Here is a 22,143-nt window from a genome sequence, read left to right as displayed (position 1 = left end):
TTGAGAAACAAAGCAACTCAACCTCAATGCAAAGTATCCTTTTAAATACAACAGTGTAAAATAGTTTACCACACCTCTGTAAATGCTAACAACAGACTGGCTGAAAGGTGTTTGTGAGTTTTCTTGTTCAGGTGCGGTTCATACTTTGACATAGTTAATGCTGGAAAGATGTTTCAACATTCTTTTAAATTATCATTAAGCTAAATTACAAGGCACTCTGCAAGTCACTTTAACAGATCTTTAACAGATTTACTTTAACAGTAAATAAAAAGGTAGCTATGTTGACATTAGAAAGGATGTCCAAGCTTCAAAGGGTGAGCGTCTCTGTGGCTATGGAGAGGAGTGAAGACAGAGTTGGATAATGGTCCTCCTTCAAAGGAAGCAATATTTTCCTCAAATTACAATGAGCTGGCTGGCGAGAAACTTCAGCATAGCTTGCCTGGTGTCTGCTTTGGCCATTGTGAATTCATGCAGCACCTACTGGCACCAGTCTGTGCTTGCATATTTGAAAGTACAGACAGAGCTCAGTCTGAATAGCAGTGAAAAGATTATGCTCATGAAAGTGCAATGATATGAGACAACGCAGAACACATGGGGCTGGATCATGCTGAGGCTGCCGAGTGCAACAGCAGTTCTCGTTTGTATTGTGCTGAGTGGTGAGATGAATTCTGTATCTGATCCCTCGCTTTCAGGCCAAGTGTAAATGGCATGAAGTGATGACATAAGATAGAGGAGCAAAATTAGGCTATTCACCCACTGAGTCTGCTCTGCTATTCCATAATCCCTGATTTAGAAACATAGAAAATAGGTGCAGGAGTAGGCCATTCGGCCCTTCGAGCCTGCACTGCCATTCAGTATAATCATGGCTGATCATCCAACTCAGAGTCCTATACCTGCTTTCTCTCCATACCCCCTGATCCCTTTAGCCACAAGGGCCATATCTAACTCCCTCTTAAATATAGCCAATGAACCAGCCTCAACTGTTTCCTGTGGCAGAGAATTCCACAGATTCACCGCCATAGGAATGATTTATTATCCCTCTCAACCCCATTCTCTTGCCTTCTCCTGGTAACCTTTGATGCCCTGACTAATCAAGAAACTATCAACCTCCACTTTAAAATATATTCAATGAATCGGCCTTCACAGCCATCTGTGGCAATAAATACCACAGACTCACCTCACTTTTGCTAAAGAAATTCCTTCTCACCTCTGCTCTAAATGAGGCTGTGCCTTCTGGTCCTAGACTCATCCACTATAGGAAACAATCTCTCCACATCCATTCCAACTAGGTCTTTCAATATTCGATAGGTTTCAAAGAGATCTCCCCTTATTCTTCTAAACTCCAATGAGTCAAGCCTAAAGGTCCTCATACTTTAACTCTTGCATCCGCAGAATCATTATTGGGAACCATCAGTCACGATGGAATGGTGGAGCACACCCAATGGGTCCAATGGCTTAATTCGTCTCCCATGCCTTATGATCCCCTTCTGGACCCTCTCCAATGCCAGCACATCCTTCCTGAGATAAAGGGCCAGAACTGCTCAGAACACTCTGTTAGGTCTGACCAATGCCTTATAAAACCTCAGCATTACATCCTTGCTCTTACAGTCAGCCATCCTTATCTGTGGGTTCCGCATGCGCGGATTCAACCAAACACGGATCGGGAAAACCCAGATGTTCTCTCTCCAGCACTCGTTGTTCGAGCATTGTTCACCTTGCATCTCGTTTGGTCGCTACAGCCTCAAGAACATAAAGAACATGGGAGAATCGGTTTGGCTGATGCCAAGGCAGCATCAGCGTTCCCAGAAGAGCTACGATGGTTGCGTCTCTACTGAACATGTACAGACTTTTCTTTCTTGTCATTATTCCCTAAACAATAGTATAACAACTATTTACATAGCATTTACATTGTATTAGGTATTATAAGTAATCTAGAGATGATTTAAAGTATACGGGAGGATGTGCCTAGGTTATATGCAAATACTACGCTATTTTATATACAAGACGAGCTTCCACAGAATTTGGTATCCGTGGGGTGGGGGGGGGGGGTGTCCCTGGAACCAAACTCCTGCGAATACAGAGGGCCAACTATATTCTAGTCCTCTCGAAATGAATGCAAGCATCACATATGCTTTCCTTACCACTGACTCAAACTGCAAGCTAACTTTTACAGAATCCTGCATAAGGACTCATAAGTCTCTCTGCACCTATAATTTTTGAATTTTCTCCCCATTTAGAAAAAAGTCTATGTCTTTAATTCTTCTACCAAAGTCCTGACCAGTATCCTGGCAGGGAGGTTTGCAAAGGCTACTGGGGAAGAGTTTAAATTAGAATTGTTGGGGGGTGGGAATGGAACTGAAGAGATGGAGGAATGGGCAGTTGGCTCACAAATAGAGAAAGCTTGGAGAGTGTGAGAGGGAGGATAGGCAGGTGATAGAGAAGGGATGCGCTTAGACTGATGGTTTGAGATGCGTCTATTTTAATGCAAGGAGTATCATGAACAAAGCAGATGAGCTTAGAGTATGGATCAGTACTTGGAGCTATGATGTTGTGGCCATTACAGAGACTTGGATGGTGCAGGGGCAGGAATGGCTACTTAGAGTGCCAGGCTTTAGATGTTTCAGAAAGGACAGGGAGAGAGACAAAAGAGGAGGGGGTGTGGCACTGCTGATCAGAGATAGCATCAGGGCTGCAGAAAAGGAGGAAGTCATGGAGGGATTGTCTACGGAGTCTCTGTGGGTGGAAGTTAGAAACAGGAAGGGGTCAATAACTCTACTGGGTATTTTTTATAGACCACCCAATAGTAACAGGGACATCAATAGACAATAGGTGCAGAAGTAGACCATTCGGCCCTTCGAGCCTGCACTGCCATTTTGAGATCATGGCTGATCAATTACTATCAATACCCGGTTCCTGCCTTGTCCCCATATCCCTTGATTCCCCTATCCATAAGATACTTATCTAGCTCCTTCTTGAAAGCATCCAGAGAATTGGCCTCCACTACCTTCCGAGGCAGTGCATTCCAGACCCCCACAACTCTCTGGGAGGAGAAGTTTTTCCTTAACTCTGTCCTAAATGACCTACCCCTTATTCTCAAACCATGCCCTCTGGTACTGGACTCTCCCAGCATCTGGAACATATTTCCTGCCTTGATCTTGTCCAATCCCTTAATAATCTTATATGTTTCAATCAGATCCCCTCTCAATCTCCTTAATTCCAGCGTGTACAAGCCCAGTCTCTCTGACCTCTCTGCGTAAGACAGTCCAGACATCCCAGGAATTAACCTCGTGAGTCTACGCTGCACTTCCTCTACAGCCAGGATGTCCTTCCTTAACCCTGGAGACCAAAACTATACACAATACTCCAGGTGTGGTCTCACCAGGGCTCTGTACAAATGCAAGAGGATTTCCTTGCTCTTGTACTCAATTCCCTTTGTAATAAAGGCCAACATTCCATTAGCCTTCTTCACTGCCTGCTGTACTTGCTCATTCACCTTCAGTGACCGATGAACAAGGACTCCTAGATCTCTTTATATTTCTCCCTTACCTAACTCTACACCATTCAGACAATAATCTGCCTTCCTGTTCTTCCTCCCAAAGTGGATAACCTCACACTTATTCACATTAAACGTCATCTGCCAAGCATCTGCCCACTCACCCAGCCTATCCAAGTCACCCTGAATTCTCCTAACATCCTCATCACTTGTCACACTGCCACCCAGCTTAGTATCATCAGCAAATTTGCTGATGGTATTCTCAATGCCTTCATCTAAATCGTTGACGTAAATTGTAAACAGCTGTGGTCCCAATACCGAGCCCTGTGGAACCCCACTAGTCACCACCTGCCATTCCGAGAAACACCCATTCACCGCTACCCTTTGCTTTCTATCTGCCAACCAGTTTTCTATCCATGCCAATGTCTTCCCCCCCCAATGCCATGAGCTTTGATTTTACCCACCAATCTCCTATGTGGGACCTTTTCAAATGCCTTCTGAAAATCCAGGTACACTACATCCACTGGATCTCCCCCGTCTAACTTCCTGGTTACATCCTCGAAAAACTCCAACAGATTAGTCAAGCATGATTTACCCTTGGTAAATCCATGCTGGCTTGGCCCAATCCTATCACTGCTATCTAGATATGCCACTATTTCATCCTCAATAATGCACTCTAGCATCTTCCCCACTACTGACGTTAGGCCAACAGGTCGATAGTTCTCTGTTTTCTCCCTCCCTCCTTTCTTAAAAAGTGGGATAACATTAACCATTCTCCAATTCTCAGGAACTGATCCTGAATCTAAGGAACATTGGAAAATGATTACCAATGCATCCGCAATTTCCAGGACCACCTCCTTTAGTACCCTTGTATGCAGACTATCTGGACCTGGGGATTTGTCAGCCTTCAGTCCCATCAGTCTACTCATCACCGTTTCCTTCCTAATGTCAATCTGTTTCATTTCCTCTGTTACCCTATGTCCTTGGCCCATCCATACATCTGGGAGATTGCTTGTGTCTTCCTTAGTGAAGACAGATCTAAAGTACTCATTAAATTCTTCTGCCATTTCTCTGTTTCCCATAACAATTTCACCCAATTCATTCTTCAAAGGCCCAACATTGTTCTTAACTACCGGGTATCTTCTTTCTCTTCACATACCTAAAAAAGCTTTTGCTATCCTCCTATATATTCCCGGCTAGCTTGCGTTCGTACCTCATTTTTTCTCCCCGTATTGCCTTTTTAGTTAAGTTCTGTTGTTCCTTAAAAACTTCCCAATCATCTGTCCTCCCACTCACTTTAGCTCTGTCATACTTCCTTTTTTTTTAATGCTATGCAATCTCTGACTTCCTTTGTTAACCACTGTGGCCCCTTTCCCCCCCTTTGAATCCTTCCTTCTCCGGGGGATGAGCCGATTTTGCACCTTGTGCATTATTCCCAAGAATACCTGCCATTGCTGTTCCACTATCTTTTCTGCTAGGATATCCGTCCAGTCAACTTTGGCCAGCTCCAAGGAGCAGCTAGAGAGACAGATTCTGGAACGGTGCAATAATAACAGGGTTGTTGTGATGAGGGATTTTAATTTCCCCTATATGATTGGCATCTCCCTAGAGCAAGGGGTTTAGGTAGGGTGGAGTTTATTAGCTGTATTCAGGAAGGTTTCTTGACACAACATGTAGATAAGCCTACAAGAGGAGAGGCAGTACTTGATCTGGTACTGGGAAATGAACCTGGTCAGGTGTCAGGTCTCTCAGTGGGAGAGCATTTTGGATATAGTAATCTCAATTCTATCTCCTTTACCATAGCATTAGAGAGGGAAAGGAACAGACAAGTTAGAAAAATGTTTAATTGGAGTAAGGGAAAATAAGAAGCTATCAGGCAGGACCTTGGAAGTATAAGTTCGGAGCAGATATTCTCAGGGAAATGTGGCAAATGTTCAGGGGATATTTGTGTGGCGTTTTGCATAGGTACATTCCAATGAGACAAGGAAAGGATGGTAGGGTACAGGAACCATCGTGTACAAAGCCTGTTGAAAATCTAGTCAAAAAGAAAAGAAAAGCTTACGAAAGGTTCAAAAAACTAATTAATGACAGAGATCTGGTAAATTATAAGGCTAGCAGGGAGAAGCTTAAGGATGAATTTAGGAAAGCCAAAAGGGGCCATGAGAAGACCTTGGCGAGCAGGATTAAGGAAAACCCAAAGGCATTCTACAAGTATGTGAAGAGCAAGAGGATAAGATGTGAGAGAATAGGACCAATCAAGTGTGACAGTGGAAAAGTGTGTATGGAACCAGAGGAGGTAGCAGAGGGACTTAATGAATATTTTGCTTCAGTATTCACTACAGAAAAGGACCTTGGTGATTGTAGGGATGACTTACAGTGGACTGAAAAGCTTAAGTATATAGACATTAAGAAAGAGGATGTACTGGAGCTTTTAGAAAGCATCAAGTTGGATAAGTCACCGGGACCGGATGAGAGGTACCCCAGGCTACTGTGGGATGCAAGGGAGGAGATTGCTAAGCCTCTGACAATGATCTTTGTATCATCAATGAGGGTGGAAGAGGTTCCGGAGGATTGGAGGGTTGCGAATGTTGTTCCCTTATTCAAGAAAGGGAGTACAGGTAGTCCAGGAAATTATAGGTCAGTGAGTCTCACTTCAGTGGTTGTTAAGTTGATGGAGAAGATCCCGACAGGCAGGATGTATGAGCATTTGGAGAGGCAAAATATGATTAGGAATAGTCAGCATGGCTTTGTCAAAGGCAGGTCGTGCCTTCCGAGCTGATTGAATTTTTTGAGGATGTGACTAAACACACTGATGAAGGTAGAGCAGTAGATATAGTCTAAATAGATTTCAGCAAGGCATTTGACAATGTACCCCATGTAAGGCTTATTGAGAAAGTAAGGAGGCATGGGATCCGAGAGGGATGGGACATTGCTTTGCGGATCCAGAACTGGCTTGCCCACAGAAGGCAAAGAATGGTTGTAGATGGGTCATATTCTGCATGGAGTTTGGAGACCAGTGGTGTGCTTCAGGGATCTGTCCTGGGACCCCCTCTCTGTGATTTTTATAAATGACCTGGATGGGACAGTAAATTTGCTGATGACACAAAGGTTGGAGGTGTTGTGAATAGAGGTTGCAGTGGGACATTGATAAGATGCAATACTGGGCTGAGAAGTGGCAGATGAAGTTCAATCCAGTTAAGTTTGTGAGGTAGTTCATTTTGGTAGGTTAAATACGATGGCAGAATATAGTATTAATAGTAAGACTCTTGGCAGTGTGGAGGATCGGACACTCAAAGCTGCTGCTTTGAGTTAAGAAAGGATATGGTGCAGTGGCCTTCATCAACCATGGGATTGAGTTCAAGAGCTGACAGATAATGTCATAGCTATATAGGACCCTGGTCAGACTCCACTTGGAGTACTGTGCTCAGTTCTGGTTACGTTACTACAGGAAGGATGTGGAAATTATAGAAAGGGTGTAGAGGAGACTTACAAGGTTGTTGCCTGGATTGGGGAGCATGCCTTATGAGAATAGATTGAGTGAACTTGGCCTTTTCTCCTTGGAGCAATGGAGGATGAGAGATTTTCATTTTGCTTTCTTTACTTATGCTTTTAGTTAATTTTCAGTTGTTTAATGCATTATGATTAATTAATGTTAAATAATTTTAATAATTAAAATGTTTCTAGTAATTTAAATCAATTTTAATTGTTAATAAATACCTTTAACCTGTGAACAGAAAATTCCCTTTATCAGATTGAAAAGTCACAAGCTAACAGGACTAGTTTGGGTCTCAGGTCCCACCACTTGAGGCCTCGTCACCACTTGTGATTTTATGTAAGGGATTAATAGTGCAGTCCATGTTTTATGTGGTTCCTTATGCAATCCAGAGCTGTGGCTGATAGCCGGGCATTTTGGGTGGGGGCACGTAACTATTAAGTAAGGCAGACCTTTTTTTTAAAATCAAATTTCCATCCGTCAATCAGCCCATTCGATAGGTAGGATGCTGGCTCTAAAATCTCCAGTAGTAATGTATTGGTGCAAGGACTATTCTCAGTTTATTTTGAACACTTCAAATCATTTGCAAAACCTGCAATCTATCAGGCCTAGATGGAGTGTTATGTATGGGAGGATTTGCTTTACGTTAAAATGCAGTGAGACAGAAGCAATGTGTCTAAACAGCCATGTTTCTGCTCCCCCCCCCAAGAAAAAGGATTCAGGCTCTTCCATATAGCTTTGGAAAGAACGTGTTAACTCAATGAAAGTGAGATCATGTTTCCTACAGCTTTGCTTAATTTTATGAGGTACAGACATGCAGTTGCTGATGCAAGGATTCACTATATCAGGAAATAGATCGTTCCAAAGAGATTTATGCAAATGACATAAAATTCCTGTGAAAGAGATGACCTATTGTTTAGCACAGCCACATACAACAACGTTCTGTATTATGTCTCACAACAGCAGATTCCAATATGTTGACCTTGTACTTAAGACTAACCTCACCAAGGCAGAGTGCAATTTTTTTCCTCTCATTTTCCAAGTTGCAAGGCTGAGGGACCTTGACATTACTCACTGATCCGAGTGTCAAGGTATCAGGGAACATCTTTGGAGGAGCATGGAACTTGTCACCTTCCTTCAGAGCAAAGGAGGATTTCTCTCTGCATTGCAGTTGCTCGGGTTCCCAGAAAGGCCTGCGACCTTGTGAGCGACGATTGTGGATGCTTTCTCGCATTGGGCAAGGTTCCAAGGCTTCCAGCACTGGCTCCTCTTGGTCAGTGAAAGGGCCTTCTCCTCTCCAAAGCTTGGACTCTGCCTGAAGCTGTATTTGGAACATAAGAGGGCCATTGTCAAAGATGAGTAATCAGCTGATGTTGTAACTGTGCAGGGGTTGTAAGGGCAACATTACGTTTTAGCTTTTTCTAGAAAGTAAGTTACATTTATATAGTTTCTTCACATCCCTTTAAGAATACCCCAAAGCACTTTCTAACTAGTATGGTACTTCTCAAATAGAGTCATGGTTGTAATTTTGGAATCACATTGTACATGGTGGGTTTCCATATACAGCAAAGTTACAATTACCAAATAATTGTCAACCTTTTGGTAATGTTATTTGTCAGAACAACATGGATAACCTACTCCTTTGTCTGAAACAGTGGCATTAGATCTTGTATTGTTTGAGAAAACAACTGACATAATATCCCATCTGTAAAATGGCCATTCGCATTTCCACGTGGAAAACAGCCCTTTCATCAGGCCAGCACCTTTTTCTGCACTTGTGATTTAACTGAGTACTTTCTTCTGACTTGCGATTGAGTACAAAATTAAAATTGCCCTAACAAGCCCACAGTCAATTTGAATTTGGCTCAGGTTTGGAGAATAATCAATTTTCATACTCAAGCAATGAATGCAAATAATATTGAGAAAATACTATTGCTTGCAAATTCTTCTCAGGCTTTCAGCCACGTACAGGTATTGATTATAACTGATATTTTTTCCCAAAAATACTTTATTCAGGAATATTACAAAATAAAGTTATCTGCATGGAAAAAAACATTCATTAAATCTGAATCCTTATACAATAAATAAAGTTATTTACAATAAATTATGCATTGGCTCTCTGTTCCTATTCAAATTAAAGATGTTTACAATAAACCATTCATGGACTCTCAAACTTCAGGCAAGGATTGAAGAGCTATTTACACAAAATAAATTACCAGTAAACATTCAGGTGTTGACTCTCATTCCTTTACCAAAGTTCCTTCTCAGTCAATACATTTCCAGCCACTCCTGGGGCACCACGTTGACTCATCTATCCACACCGCTGATGAGGGGTATTCTCCTCCCCACCTGGCCCCTCCCACTCCTACGGGTGATGAACCTTAAACTGTGGTCCTTCGTCAATGGATCTTCGCAGTGGCTGCACCCAGCCTGAGTGCATCCCTCAGCACGTATTCCTGCAGGCGAGAATGTGCCAGCCGGCAGCACTCAGCCACGGGCAACTCCGTGTGCTGGCAGACCATCAAGTTTCGCGCTGATCAAAGACCGTCCTTCACCGAGTTGATGATCCGCCAGCAGCATGTGACGTTTGTCTCTGTGCACGTTCCGGGGAACAGCCCGTAAATCAGGAAGTCCTCAGTTACGCAGCTGCTGGGCATGAATCTTGACACCATCCCTTCCATCCTCCTCCATACCTTTTTTGTGAACCCACAGTGTGCAAAGAGGTGAGTCAGTGACTCCGCCTCATTGCAGCCCTCCCATGGACAGAGGGGTGTGGAAGCAAATGTTCCGGGTGCACAGGAGGGATCGGACTGGGAGGGCCCCTCTCACTGCCAGCCAGGTGAGGTCTTGGTGCCTGTTTGTGAGCTCTGGCAATGAGCAGTCTGCTTAGGGAACCACCCCACTGAGTCCATCATGTCCTTCTCCTGCAGCGCCTGCAGGACGTTATGTGCCGACCACTGTCCAATAGCCCTGTGGTCAAAGGCGTTGACATGGAAGAACTTTTCTACGAAGGACAGGTATGGCGGCAATGACCAGCTGACTGGGGTGTTGTGCGGGAGTTCATAGCCAGGGCGACAGGTAGAACCTGGGCACATCGTGATACTTTGTGCCCAAGTATCTGGGATCCACACACAAAGCTGGCCATCAGGGTGTGGGTGACATTGGGGACATTCTTGCTCTCACTATCCAGAGACTTGTGCATGACAGCCTGTCTGACTCGCTCCATCCTCGATCCCCAGACAAATCTGAAGATGGCTCTGGTGATTTCCAAGCTGCAGGAGCGGGGGATGGGCCACACCTGCGCCAAGTACAGCAGCCCTGAGAGCACCTCACACCTGATGACCAGGTTCTTGCCCGTTATCCCCACAGTCCCAGTTTCTGTTTCACCTTGGCAGTCCACTCCCACCAGTTCTTCCTGCACACCTCGGTCCCTCCGAACTAGATCCCCAAAACCTTCATGTGGTTGGGCCTGATGGTGAAGGGCACAATGGATCGCTTGGGCCAGTTGCCGAAGAGCATAGCTTCGCTCTTCATGTGGTTGACCCTGGCGCTCGACACCAGCTCGAACTGTTTGCAGATGTACTTAAGTCTGTGAACCGACCTCGGATCAAAGCAGAAGATGGTGATGTCATCCATGTACAGGGAGGTTTTAACTTGGGTCCCTCCACTGCCTGGCAGCGTCACCCCTCTTATGTCCTCATCCCACCTGATGGCTTCGGCAAAGGGTTCTATGCAGCACACGAACAAGACAGGGGAGAGAGGGCAGCCCTGCCTGACTCCAGACCTGAGGGGGAAGCTGTCTGTTTCCCACCCGTTGACCTGGACTGCACTACAGATGTCTATGTAGAGCAGTTTGGTCCAATTCCGGATTTCCTCCCCAAATCCCATTTTGGAGAGTACATTTGCCATGTACATGTGTGATATCCTGTCGAAGGCTTTCACCTCGTCCAAGCTGACCAGGCAGGCGTCCACCCTCCCTGTCCTGCACGTAGGCGATGGTGTCCCTCAGCAGCGCGAGGCTGTCTGAGATCTTCCTTCCCGGTACAGCACAGGTTTGGTCTGGGTGGCTCACCTGCTCCAGTGCAGACTTGACCTGGTTGGCAATAGCCTTGGACAGGATCTTGTAGTCCACATTCAGGAGAGAGATGGGCCTCCAATTCCTAATGTCCTCCTTTACCCCCTTCTGCTTGTAGATGAGGATGATGATGCCCTTCCTCATAGACTCTGACATGCAGCCCCCCAGAAGCATAGCATTGTACATTTCCAGCAGGTCGGGGCCCATCCGGCTCCACAGAGCCGAATACAACTCGACCGGTAAGCTGTCGCCTCCGGGAGTCTTACCCGACTCAAAGGAACGGATGGAGCCAGTTAGCTCGTCCAGGGTCAGTGGCTGCTCCAGACTCTCCCGCTTGCTATCATCTAGGACCTGCGGGATAGATGACGGGAAGTTGCCGGAGGCTGAGGAGTCTGTGGCCTTTTCACTGTACAGACCGGCATAGAAGAACCTGCAGATCCTTAGTATTTCTGTCTGCAAGCACGTGACTGAGCCATCCTCTTCCTTAAGGTTGTGGATCACAGAGCTCCCCCCGTGCACCATTTGGAAGAAGAAGCATGAGCACGATTCGTCCTGCTCCATGGTTTGGACCCTTGATCGGAAGGTGATCTTGGAGGACTCGGCGGCCAAGTGCTGGGCTTGCCGGCCCTTCACCTCCCGCAGTTCCTCCCTGACATCCACCCCCTTCAACTGCAGAAGGAGGAGTTGCTGCAATGTTGTCTGGAGTTTTCACAGTTCCCTCTGCCCCGCCTTGCTTTCTGGATACCCTTGCGAATGAAGAGCCTCCTGATGTTCTCCTTGGTGGCTTCCCACCAGTGAACTGGGGAATCAAAGAAGGCTTTCAAGGTTCCCCAACCTGTGTATTCCTTCTCTAGTTCCTTAATATTCTCTGGGGTCAGCAGCTTAACGTTCAGCTTCCACGTCCCTTTACCTGCCTTCTGGTCCTCCGGTAAGGTATTGATTATAACTGATGTTTTGGTGACATACTCTGCCATCTTCATCAGGGATGATGCCCAGGCTAGTCTAATCCAGTGATATTTATACCCCCATAGTCAGTCCCACCTGATTGGTTAGTCCTCATCCAACAGGTTTCCATTTCCCCACCTTGTTTACAATCAAATTTCAGTTCTTAATTACAATGAGAACTTTGTCGTCGTTAACATTCTTTTTGTCTAGTTTTATTTCAATGGCTTCCTTTACCAGGTGGTCCCAAAAGCCATTAGTGCAGCACAGCAGTTTTGTGCTGTCAAAGTCAACCCTATGGCCATTGCAAATGCAATGTTCTGCTATTGCCAGTTTCTCTGGGTAATCTCAATGGATATACCTCCTGTGCTCCTCGACGTGGGTTTCCACCATGCGTCCTGTCTGGCCGACATGCGTTGCTCCGCATTCGCAGGGAAGCCCACCATGCTCGCCAATGGAGCTCCCCCCTCCTCCAACTATGAGGAATCCGAAAAGCAAATGCTTTCTTTCTATATGGTTATTGCTATAGCTTCTGTCCTACCTCATGTTGTTATTCAAGTTGATTTATTTCTGCACTACTTTGTTCTATGACTTTCACCTAATTACGGAGCTCATAAACATACAACTGTGTTTTAAATGACTGGCTCTTTTTCTGGTCCTTTCTCCTCCCTTTGGGACATCTGTGCCCTCAAACTTCTGTATGCAGTCATTTCACCACTGATGACATGACTTCAGCTGTCAACGTCACAAACATTAGAATTCTCCCCCAATGTCTTATGGATTATCTTCACCTCTTTCTTAAAATTTAGCTTAAAAAGAGCTAAAAATTTAGTGAAAAAGAGTTTTGACCAGTGGCCAATCTAGACATTGGAGGTTTTGAAAGGAGGGGACTTCAATCAGATCCACTGCCCAAGCACAAAAGGCAGCAGCGGGTCACTACAGTAAGAAAGAGCTTTGACCAGTGACCAGTGACAAACCAGTGAACAATCAGTGCTTGCGAAGAGCAAATTAAAGAAAGGCAGAGGCAAGCACAGTGGTCATTGTCTGAGTGGACAAAGTCAGAAAGGTGATCTTGAGCCTTTAGCTCTCTGAGACTTCAACAAAGACAGGCATCCATCAGAGAAAGGAAAAGAAAAGTAAAGCTCTAGGTTAAGCATTTTCCCCTTCCTTTCTATATATCAGCTCAGGTAGGACAGTGGAGATGTCAGGCAGGATAGTAAAATGCTCCTCATTTGGGATGTGGGAAGGCAGGGAGACCTCAAGTGTCCCTAACGGCTACAACTTTGAGAAGGGCATCTAACTGTAGCCTCTAACAATCTGCATTAATGAGATGTAACTGGATGAATTTCAAATCATTTGGGAGGCCAAAAGGGTGATAGGGCATTTTGAGAGGTAGTTACACCTAAGGTGCAGGACATGGGAGACTGGGTGACAGGAAGGGGATAGGGGTTAAGAAGCCAGGGCAGAATACCCATGTGGCTATGTCCCACAACAACAGGTATATCACTTTGGATATTAGAAGATAGAACATAGAAATCTATAGCACATTACAGGCCCTTTGGCCCACAATGTTGTGCTGACCATGTAACCTATTCTAAGAGACTGCCAAGAATTTTCTTAGCACATAGCCATCTATTTTTTCTAAGCTCCACATACCTTTATAAGAAGCTCTTAAAAGACCCTATTGTATCTGCTTCTACCACCGTCACCAGCAGTGCATTCCATGCACTCACCACTCTCTATGTGGAAAAACTTACCCCTGGCATCCCCTCTGTACCTACTTCCGAGCACCTTAAAACTATGCTGCCTCTTGTTGGCCACTTCAGCCTGGGAAAAGACCTCTGTCTTTCATCCTCTCTCATCCTCAGTCACGCCAAGGAGAAAAGGCCAAGTTCACTCAACCTATTCTCATAAGGTATGCCTCCAATCCAGGCAACATCCTTGTAAATCTCCTCTGGACTCTCTATAGTATCTACATCCTTCCTGTAGTGAGATGACCAGAACAGAACACAGTATTACAAGTGGGGTCTGACCAAGGTCTTGTATTGCTGTAACGTTACCACACGGCTCTTGAACTCAATACCACAGTTGATGAATGCCAACACACCATACGCCTTCTAACAAGACTGCCAACCTATGTAGCAGCTTTGAGTGTCCTATCGACACAGACCCCAAGATCTCAGATCATCTGTACTGCCTAGACATTATACTCTGTCTTCAAAATTGAACCTACCAAAATGAACCCCTTCACATTTGTCTGGGTTGAAGTCAATCTGCCACTTCTCAGTTCAGTTCTGCATCCTATCAATGTCTCACTGTAACTTCTGACAACCCTCCATACTATCCAGAACACCCCCAACCTTTCTGTCATCAGCTTGTCAGGGGGGATGATCTAACAGAGGAAAGTCACAGTGGTCGGGTCTCTGGCACTGATTCTGTGACTGAGGAGGGAAGAGGGGAGAAAAGGCACGCTGTGGTGAATAGTGGATTTGTTACTTAGGGGAATGGACAGGAGAATCTGTGGGCGAGAGCATGATTCCCGCAGGGTACGTTGTCGACCAGGTGTCAGGGTCCAGGATATTTTGGATGAAGTCCTCAGCATTCTTAAGTGGGAGGGTGAATAGCCAGAAGTCGTGGTCCATGTAGGCACCAATAACATGGGTAGGTTGAATGATGGGGTTCTGCATAGGGAGTTCAGGGAGTTGGGTGCTAAGTTAAAGGGTAAGATCTCCAGGGCTGTGATCTCAGGATTGCTGCCCATGCTACGTGCAAGTGAGGCCAGAACTAGGAAGATTATACAGTTCAACACATAGCTAAGGAGTTGGTGTAGGAGGGAAGGCATAAGATTTTTGTATCATTGGGAAGGTGGGACCTGTACAGAAGGGATGGTTTGCACCTGAACTGAAGGGGAACTAATATCCTAGTGGGAAGGTTTGTTAATGCTGCACGGTGGGGTTTCAACTAAAGTTGCTGGGGAATGGGAACCAGAGTGGTAGAAGTTAGTGGAGAGGTTGTAGAGCCAGATGTTGGTAAGACCTCAGACAAAGCCAGGAATCAAAAGGTTGAGTATGGTGTAATTAGTGTTCTGAGCTGCCTATATTTCAATGCAAGGAATATCATAGGGAAGGCAGATAATTGTGCTGAAAACGGAGCAGCTGGATTACAAACAGAAGCAATGTGTAGTGAAGAGAGGCTGTTGATGTGACAAAATTGCAGTCACCAGGTGAATACAGGACTTAAGGTGTTACATTTGAATGCTTGCAGTATACAGAATAAGTTAGATGAACTTGCAGCACAGCTGCAGATTGGCAGGTATGATGTTGTAAGCTTCACTGAATCATGGCTGAAAGAAGATTATAGTTCGGAGCCCAATGTCCAAGGATACAAATTGTATCGAAAGGAAAGGCAGGAAGTCAGAGGATGCAGTGTTGCTTTGTTGGTAATAAAAGAAATCAAAGCATTAGAAAGAGGTGACATAGAGTTGGAAGACGTTGAAACATTGTGGATAGAACCAAGGAACTGCAAGGGTAAAAAAGACCCAGATGGGAGTTGCATGCAGAGCCCCAAACAGTAGTAAGGATGTGGCCTACAAATTACAATGAGGAACAGAAAATTCATGCCGATAGGGCAATGTTACAATAGCCATGAATTTCTAGAGTGCCTACGAGTTGGTTTTTTAGAACAGCTCATGGTTGAAATCATGAGGGGATCAGCAATTCTGGATTGGGTGTTGTGCACTGAATGAGAATTGATTACTGAGCTAAAGGTAAAAGAGCCATTAGGGGAAAATGATCATAAAATGATGAATTTACCCTAAAATTTGAGAAGCAGAAGTTAATATCAGATGTATCAGTATTACATGGAGTAAAAGTGGAGTAAAAGTGGAGTAAAAGGAACTACAGAGGCATGAGAAAGGAGTTGGCCAGAATTGATTGGAAAAGAACACTGGCAGGGATGATGGCAAAACAGCAATGGCTTGCATTTCTGAAAATAAATCGGAAGAAGTATTCTAAAGGAAAGATGACAAAACCGTGGCTAACAAGAGTAATTATAGCCAATACAAAAGCCAAAGAGAGGACATATAATAGAGCAAAATTTAGTGGGAATTTAAAGGATTGGGAAGCTTTTAAAAACCAACACAAGGCAACTTAAAAAGTCAATAAGAAGGTAAGATGGAATACGAAAGTAAACCAGCCAATAGTATTAAAGAGGATATCAAAAATTTCTTCAGATACTTAAAGTGTAAAAGAGCGGTGAGAGTCGCTATCAGATTGCAGGAAAATGATGCTGGAGAGGTAGTAACGGGTGACAATGAAATGATGGATGAACCGATTAAGTATTTTGCATCAGTCTTCACTGTGGAAGACTCTCGCAGAATGGTAGAAGTTCCAGATATCAGGGGTCATGAAGTGTGTTAAGTTACCATAACTAGAGAGAAGCTTCTTGGGAAACTGAAAGTTCTTAAGATAAGTCACCTGGATCAGATGGTGTACACAACGGGGTTCTGAAAGAGATGGCTGAAAAGATTGTGGAGGCATTAGTAATGATCTTTCAAGGATCACTAGATTCTGGAATGGTTCTGGAAGGTTGGAAAATTGCAAATGTCAAGAAGGGAGAGAGGCAGAAGAAACACCACAAGTGGGAAGATGTTGGAGTAGCTTATTAAGGATGAGATCTCAGGGTACCCGGAGACAGATGATAAAATAGGCTGTTGTCAGCATGGTTTCCTCAAGGGAAAATCTTGAGTGACAACCTGTTGGAATTCATTGAAGAAATAACAAACAGAATAATTGGTTGCTGTTGCGCACTTGGATTTTCAGAAGGCCTTTGACAAGGTGCCACAGATGAGGCTGCTTAACAAGTTTCAAGCCCATGGTATTACAGAAAAGATTCTAGCATGGATAAAGCATTGGCTGATTGGCAGGAAGAAAAGAGTGGGAATAAAGGGAGACTTTTCCGGTTGGCTGCTGGTGTCTAGTGGTGTTCCACAGGGGTCTGGGTTGGGACTGTTTCTTTTAACATTATATGTCAATGATTTGGATGATGGAATTGATGGCTTTGTTGCAAAGTTTGCAGACAATATGAAGATAGCTGGAGGTGCAGGTAGTTTTGAGGAAGTAGAGAGGCTACAGAAGGACTTAGAGCAGGAGAATGGGCAAAGAATTGACTGTTGTAAAGTGTAGGGTCACGCATTTCGGAAAGAAATAAACTTTTTAAAGACTATTTTGTAAGTTGAGAGAAAATACGAAAAACTGAAGTGCAAAGGGACTTGGGAATCCTTGTTCAGTATTCCCAAAAGATTAATTTGCAGGCTGCGTCTGTGGTACTACATTCTTTCTCCACACCTTTTTAACATCTACACTGAGATGATCATGAGACTGGCAATTTCAGACAATACTGGCATTAAAATAGGAGGAAGAACTATCAGTAACTACAGATACGCAGATGACACAGCCCTGCTAGCCACAACAAAAGAAGATCTACAAGCATTACTCAATAATGTTGCAAAAGTCTCTGCTGAATTTGGATTGCTGATAAATGGCAAAAAGACCAAAGTTATGGTGATAAGCAAAACTGCAATTCAAGGTGATATCTACATCAGAAACGGTAAGATCGAACAAGTGTCCTCCTTTATATACTTTGGTGTAGAACTAAATGACACAAATGAATGCAGCAAAGAAATTAGTCGAAGGCTAGCAATGGCACACACAAGCACTACCAAACTCTGGAACATCTGGAAAGATAGATCTGTGAGCACTGACACCGAGATACGCCTCCTCAAGAGTCTGGCCTGGCCAGTAGCCCTTTATGGCTGTGAAATATGGACCCTAAAAGCAGCTGATGAAAAGAAGTTGACAGCATTTGAGAGGTGGACATACAGATGGATCCTCAGGGTATTATACATTGAAAGGAGATACAACAATTTCATCCTAGAAAAGATTGGCACGAAACCAATAGCCCTGGAAACCGTTATCCAAAGGAAACTTTGCTATTTTGGACACATCTCAAGAACTGATGACACACTGGAATGCACTGTGCTTGAAGGCAGAGTAGAAGGAAGCTGCTCCCGAGGCAGACAAAGGACAACCTGTATCGACAACATCAAGAAGTGGACCAGCCTCACTGCCAGAGATGCAAGAGGTTTGACTGCTGACAGATCACAGTGGAAGAAGGTGGATGCTGAGGCTCTGGCAGAGTATGGCACATGATGATGAGTCTGTGGTGAGGAAGGTTTTTATATTCAAGGATGTAATGCTGAGACTTTATAAAGCACTAGTGAGGCCTCACTTGGAGTAGTGTGGGCAGGTTTGGGCCCCTTAGAAAGGACATGCTGAATCTGGAAAGGTTACAAAGGAGGTTCTCCAGAATTATTCTAGGATTGAGTGGCTTGTCATATCAAGTGGATGTGGAGAGGGTGTTTCCTATGGTGGGAGAGAGTAAGACCAGAGGACACAACCTCAGAATAGAGGGGTGTCCTTTTAGAACCGAGATGAGGAAGAATTTCTTGAGCAAGAGAGTCATGAGTCTGTGGAATTCTTTGCCACAAGCAGCTGTGGAGGCCAAGTCTTTACGTTTATTTAAGGCAGAGGTTGATAGGTTCTTGATTAGTCAGGGCATGAAGGGTTAAGGGGAGAAGGCAAGAGACTGGGGTTGAGAGGAAAACTGGATCAGCCATGATGAAATGGCGGAGCAGATTCAATAGACCAAATGGCCCCAAGGTCGCACCTCTGGAGACCAAGACTTTCGTCATCAATTCTCCATAGAACCTGGCATTTTCTGAGCCAAAGGCAAGATTATTACAAACAGTTGTTGCTCGTATGCAATGTGTGAAGCACTAGGAAGTAAGCATTTCATACCAGTTGCAGCCTCCCCACCTTTCCTCCCACTTTATCCCATTCCTTCACTAATTTTACACCAGTCACGTATTTAAACTGAGCAGCTTGCAAGAGAGCTCTACTTTCACTTCTGCAAACTACAACAGAGTATGTTACATATTTTATCAGTATTGTTGATGGGACGTGCAAGCACTGATTTAGACTAGCTTTAGACTAGTCGAAGCAAGTGTCCAAATGAGAGGCATGGAACCAATTTAAAGGGTAAAAGGAAACCTTTATTTTAAATCAAGCCTTATCTTTGTTCTCAAAAAGTACATTAGGGAATTGTTCCTATTCTCTGTACCTAAACAGGGAGCTTATATCTCATTTACAGTGTGCCCCTAAACAAAATGGGATTGCCAAGAGTTTGCATATAGAAAGATCAGCGGTATTAGACGAAGCCCACCTTTCATTGCTCAGACATATGCTTATTTATGCTTTTGTCTTCTGTAAAAGACCAAAATTCTGGAGGGAATGGCTGAGAAGAATGGAGCAATTCCGCCCACATTGTTGCTGCTTTGTGATGGCTCAACTTGGCAGAAAGCAATGTACTAACAGTACCACGTAAAACATCAAGACTGCAAGCAGAAACCTCTTGACAGAAATATAGAAGTTACGTGAATTAATTTAATTAAGTATTCAAGTGAGCTTCTCATTATCACAGCAAGCATGGACTTCAAGCAGCAGATGCAAGGCTAACCATGTCCAACTTCTGCCCAACTCTTAACATGTGAACTGAAGCAAACAACAAACAGTAGAGGAAACTGACATAGAGTTTCAACCCTCAGTGGACCAGCTACACCATTACACTGCTCTGAACAACTCCCAGCTGTTCAGAGGATGGGCTGTAACACAGTTAAACATGGCAAACATCAATTGACAACCAACTCTGAAAAGCATCCCATGAGACTCTGCCTTGTGGCACAGGGTTCTGGCACAACACAATAACAGACTGCAATATGCTAGGGTTAAGGAGCTTCATAAATTGCTGATTGTTTCATGAAGGAAGATCACTTTATTCTTCATCTACTGTTCAGTTATCCTTGGAAATAATCCCTTCCCCCAACTATATAAGTATAATCCCCTTTAGTAAAAATAATTGGCTTTCCTCAGTCTCCCAGCTGTCAGTAGCTCCGGATGGTAAGAAGAGGAGCCAGTCAAAATATATTATAACTGTTTATTGAAAAGAGATTTGCAAAGTACTGATGCACAGGCGATATTATTTCCTCCTCAAAGACTAATAAAACAGGAAGTTGACTGTGGAGTGACTGTACAACATTGTTCCATTTCTAGACAATGCAAAACCGATACTGGAAACCAGAAAACTTCATTGTATTATTCATCAATAGCTCTTTAAAAAAATCTTTAAAGGAAGGGCATTGTGCTTCTAGAGGTTTTTATAATACTTTCACAAATGTGAGAACAGGCATTCACAGATGTTTCCAGGCACATTCTAAAGCAATGCTGAGTCTCTGAAAACCAAGATTTTTCACATTCCTAGCTGACAATCGAACCTGCCTCTGCATCTTCATATTTCTGCCCCCAGCACAAATTCACTGCTTAATATGCCCAAAATTACCAATTTTCAGGAATCTATTAGCTCCAAAGATTTAGTCTCTAAAGATCTTAAGATGAGTCAAATTTCAAATTAAAAATGTAAATGCAGAATTATTGTAGACAATCTCCAGGTTAGTCAGTAACTGACAAGGGAAATGCTTGATTAACATTTCAGTGACCTTCATCATCTGCAGAGTTTCAGAATTCCTGCCCTTATTGGAGATGAATCATCCATTCTTAACCTACACGTTGCAATTTGAGCAAAATACTGTCCATAAATTAAAGACCAAAGATTCTGTGGTTTTATATTAGTTTTACACAGTTTGTGTTTCCATTTTAGCTTTAAAAATGATAAGCCCAGCCTTGATATGAATGCACTTTATATTGGTGTGTGTGTGCACATGTGTGGACCATGTTTACGGGGAGAGGGATGTTGGGGTGTTGGATGTTACTTTAGATTTGTTTTGTGACCTCCATGTGATAGTTACATTTGCAAATCCAACAGGTATGAGCCAAATGTTAGACACATGCTCCCACAGCATATGGTGCTCTGGAAATCATCTGGTTTCTTGTTAACTTCTATCCCCAGTTTATTTTTGCCGCTTTCATCTACATATTGTTTATCTGTCTTTGTTTACAGCCACTTCTGATTTATAACCATATCGCCCCTTCCAATCCGTGTTGAACGCTTAACTCTCACCTAGTCCCACCGACCTGCACTCAGCCCATAACCCTCCATTTCTTTCCTGTCCATATACCTATTGAATTTTACTTTAAATGACAATATTTACTGGCCAGGAATGTACTCAAGACAATTTGAATATGAATTTCCCCCACTCCTCTACACGTCGCTGCTATGCTAGACTTTTATAAGAAGAAATTTGAAAACTACAGAATGAGGGCAGGAGATGACACCAGTTGATTGTTCTAACATGGAGCTCGTATGAACTGAAAAGGCAGATTAATTGCCTTCTGTGCTGTAACCATTCTGTAATTCCATGATATATGCTATTGCCCTCCATTCTCCATGCAAAAAGACATGCACTAATCCACCTTGAACTGCCCCAATGAACATGCCAGTCTTCGGGAGCCAATGCAGTCTCCTTCAGTGTAACATTAATATTCTTCAGCTATGGGTCCATGCATCTGTACAGCATGATTTCCGCTTCTCCTCCCTGCCTCTCCACATGCTACTTGACATTACCTACCTGTTCCAGCTTGTTCTGCAGTTCCTTAGTCTGTCTTTTCCACTCTCGCTCCTCTTGGTCAAACTTCTCCAGCAGTTCTTTTTTCTCTCGCTTCCACTTCTTCTCAGACTGCTGCAGCTGCCAGTGCAGATCCATGACCTGATTGTGACTGTCCGCCAGCAGCTTCCGGTGCTCCTCTCGCTCCCGCGTGAACAGGTCTTTGGGATCACTGGAGCCCTTCTTGCTGGAAGACTGTTTCCCGATCTTGTTTTCAAACTGTTACATGAAAGTGCAGATTTCAGATTCTGCAAGTAACATTGGTAAGCACTGAAACACTTCTTCAAATCTGACAAGAAATTCAATAAAACTAATGTGCCTAGTTTTACCAGAAATTTAGAAACAAAGTAAATAGGAATAGGAGTAGTCTATTTGGCCCTTTGAAGCTGCTCCACATTTCAATATGATCATAGTTGATCGATTATCTTAATATCATGTTCTCACTCTATCCCCATAGAATCTGA

At 43.8% G+C, this 22,143-nt stretch overlaps 1 protein-coding gene across 2 annotated transcripts in view; it reads right to left on the bottom strand.

The window, feature by feature from the left end:
• The window catches only part of LOC132397406 (microtubule cross-linking factor 1), a 218,807-nt gene that overhangs the window by 31,282 nt on the left and 165,382 nt on the right, over window positions 1-22,143 (bottom strand). For both annotated transcript variants that reach the window (XM_059976138.1, XM_059976146.1), the window contains exons 11-12: window positions 21,644-21,898; window positions 7,987-8,307 (exon numbers count right to left, since the gene is read on the bottom strand). In XM_059976138.1, the coding sequence (XP_059832121.1) occupies window positions 7,987-8,307; window positions 21,644-21,898 (576 nt within the window). The remainder of the gene's footprint in view (window positions 1-7,986; window positions 8,308-21,643; window positions 21,899-22,143) is intronic.

The sequence above is a fragment of the Hypanus sabinus genome, chromosome 1, assembly GCF_030144855.1.
Source record: "Hypanus sabinus isolate sHypSab1 chromosome 1, sHypSab1.hap1, whole genome shotgun sequence".
Classification (NCBI taxonomy): Eukaryota; Metazoa; Chordata; class Chondrichthyes; order Myliobatiformes; family Dasyatidae; genus Hypanus; species Hypanus sabinus.
Note: the sequence above shows the minus strand (reverse complement) of the source record. Positions and strands in the feature narration are given on the sequence as shown.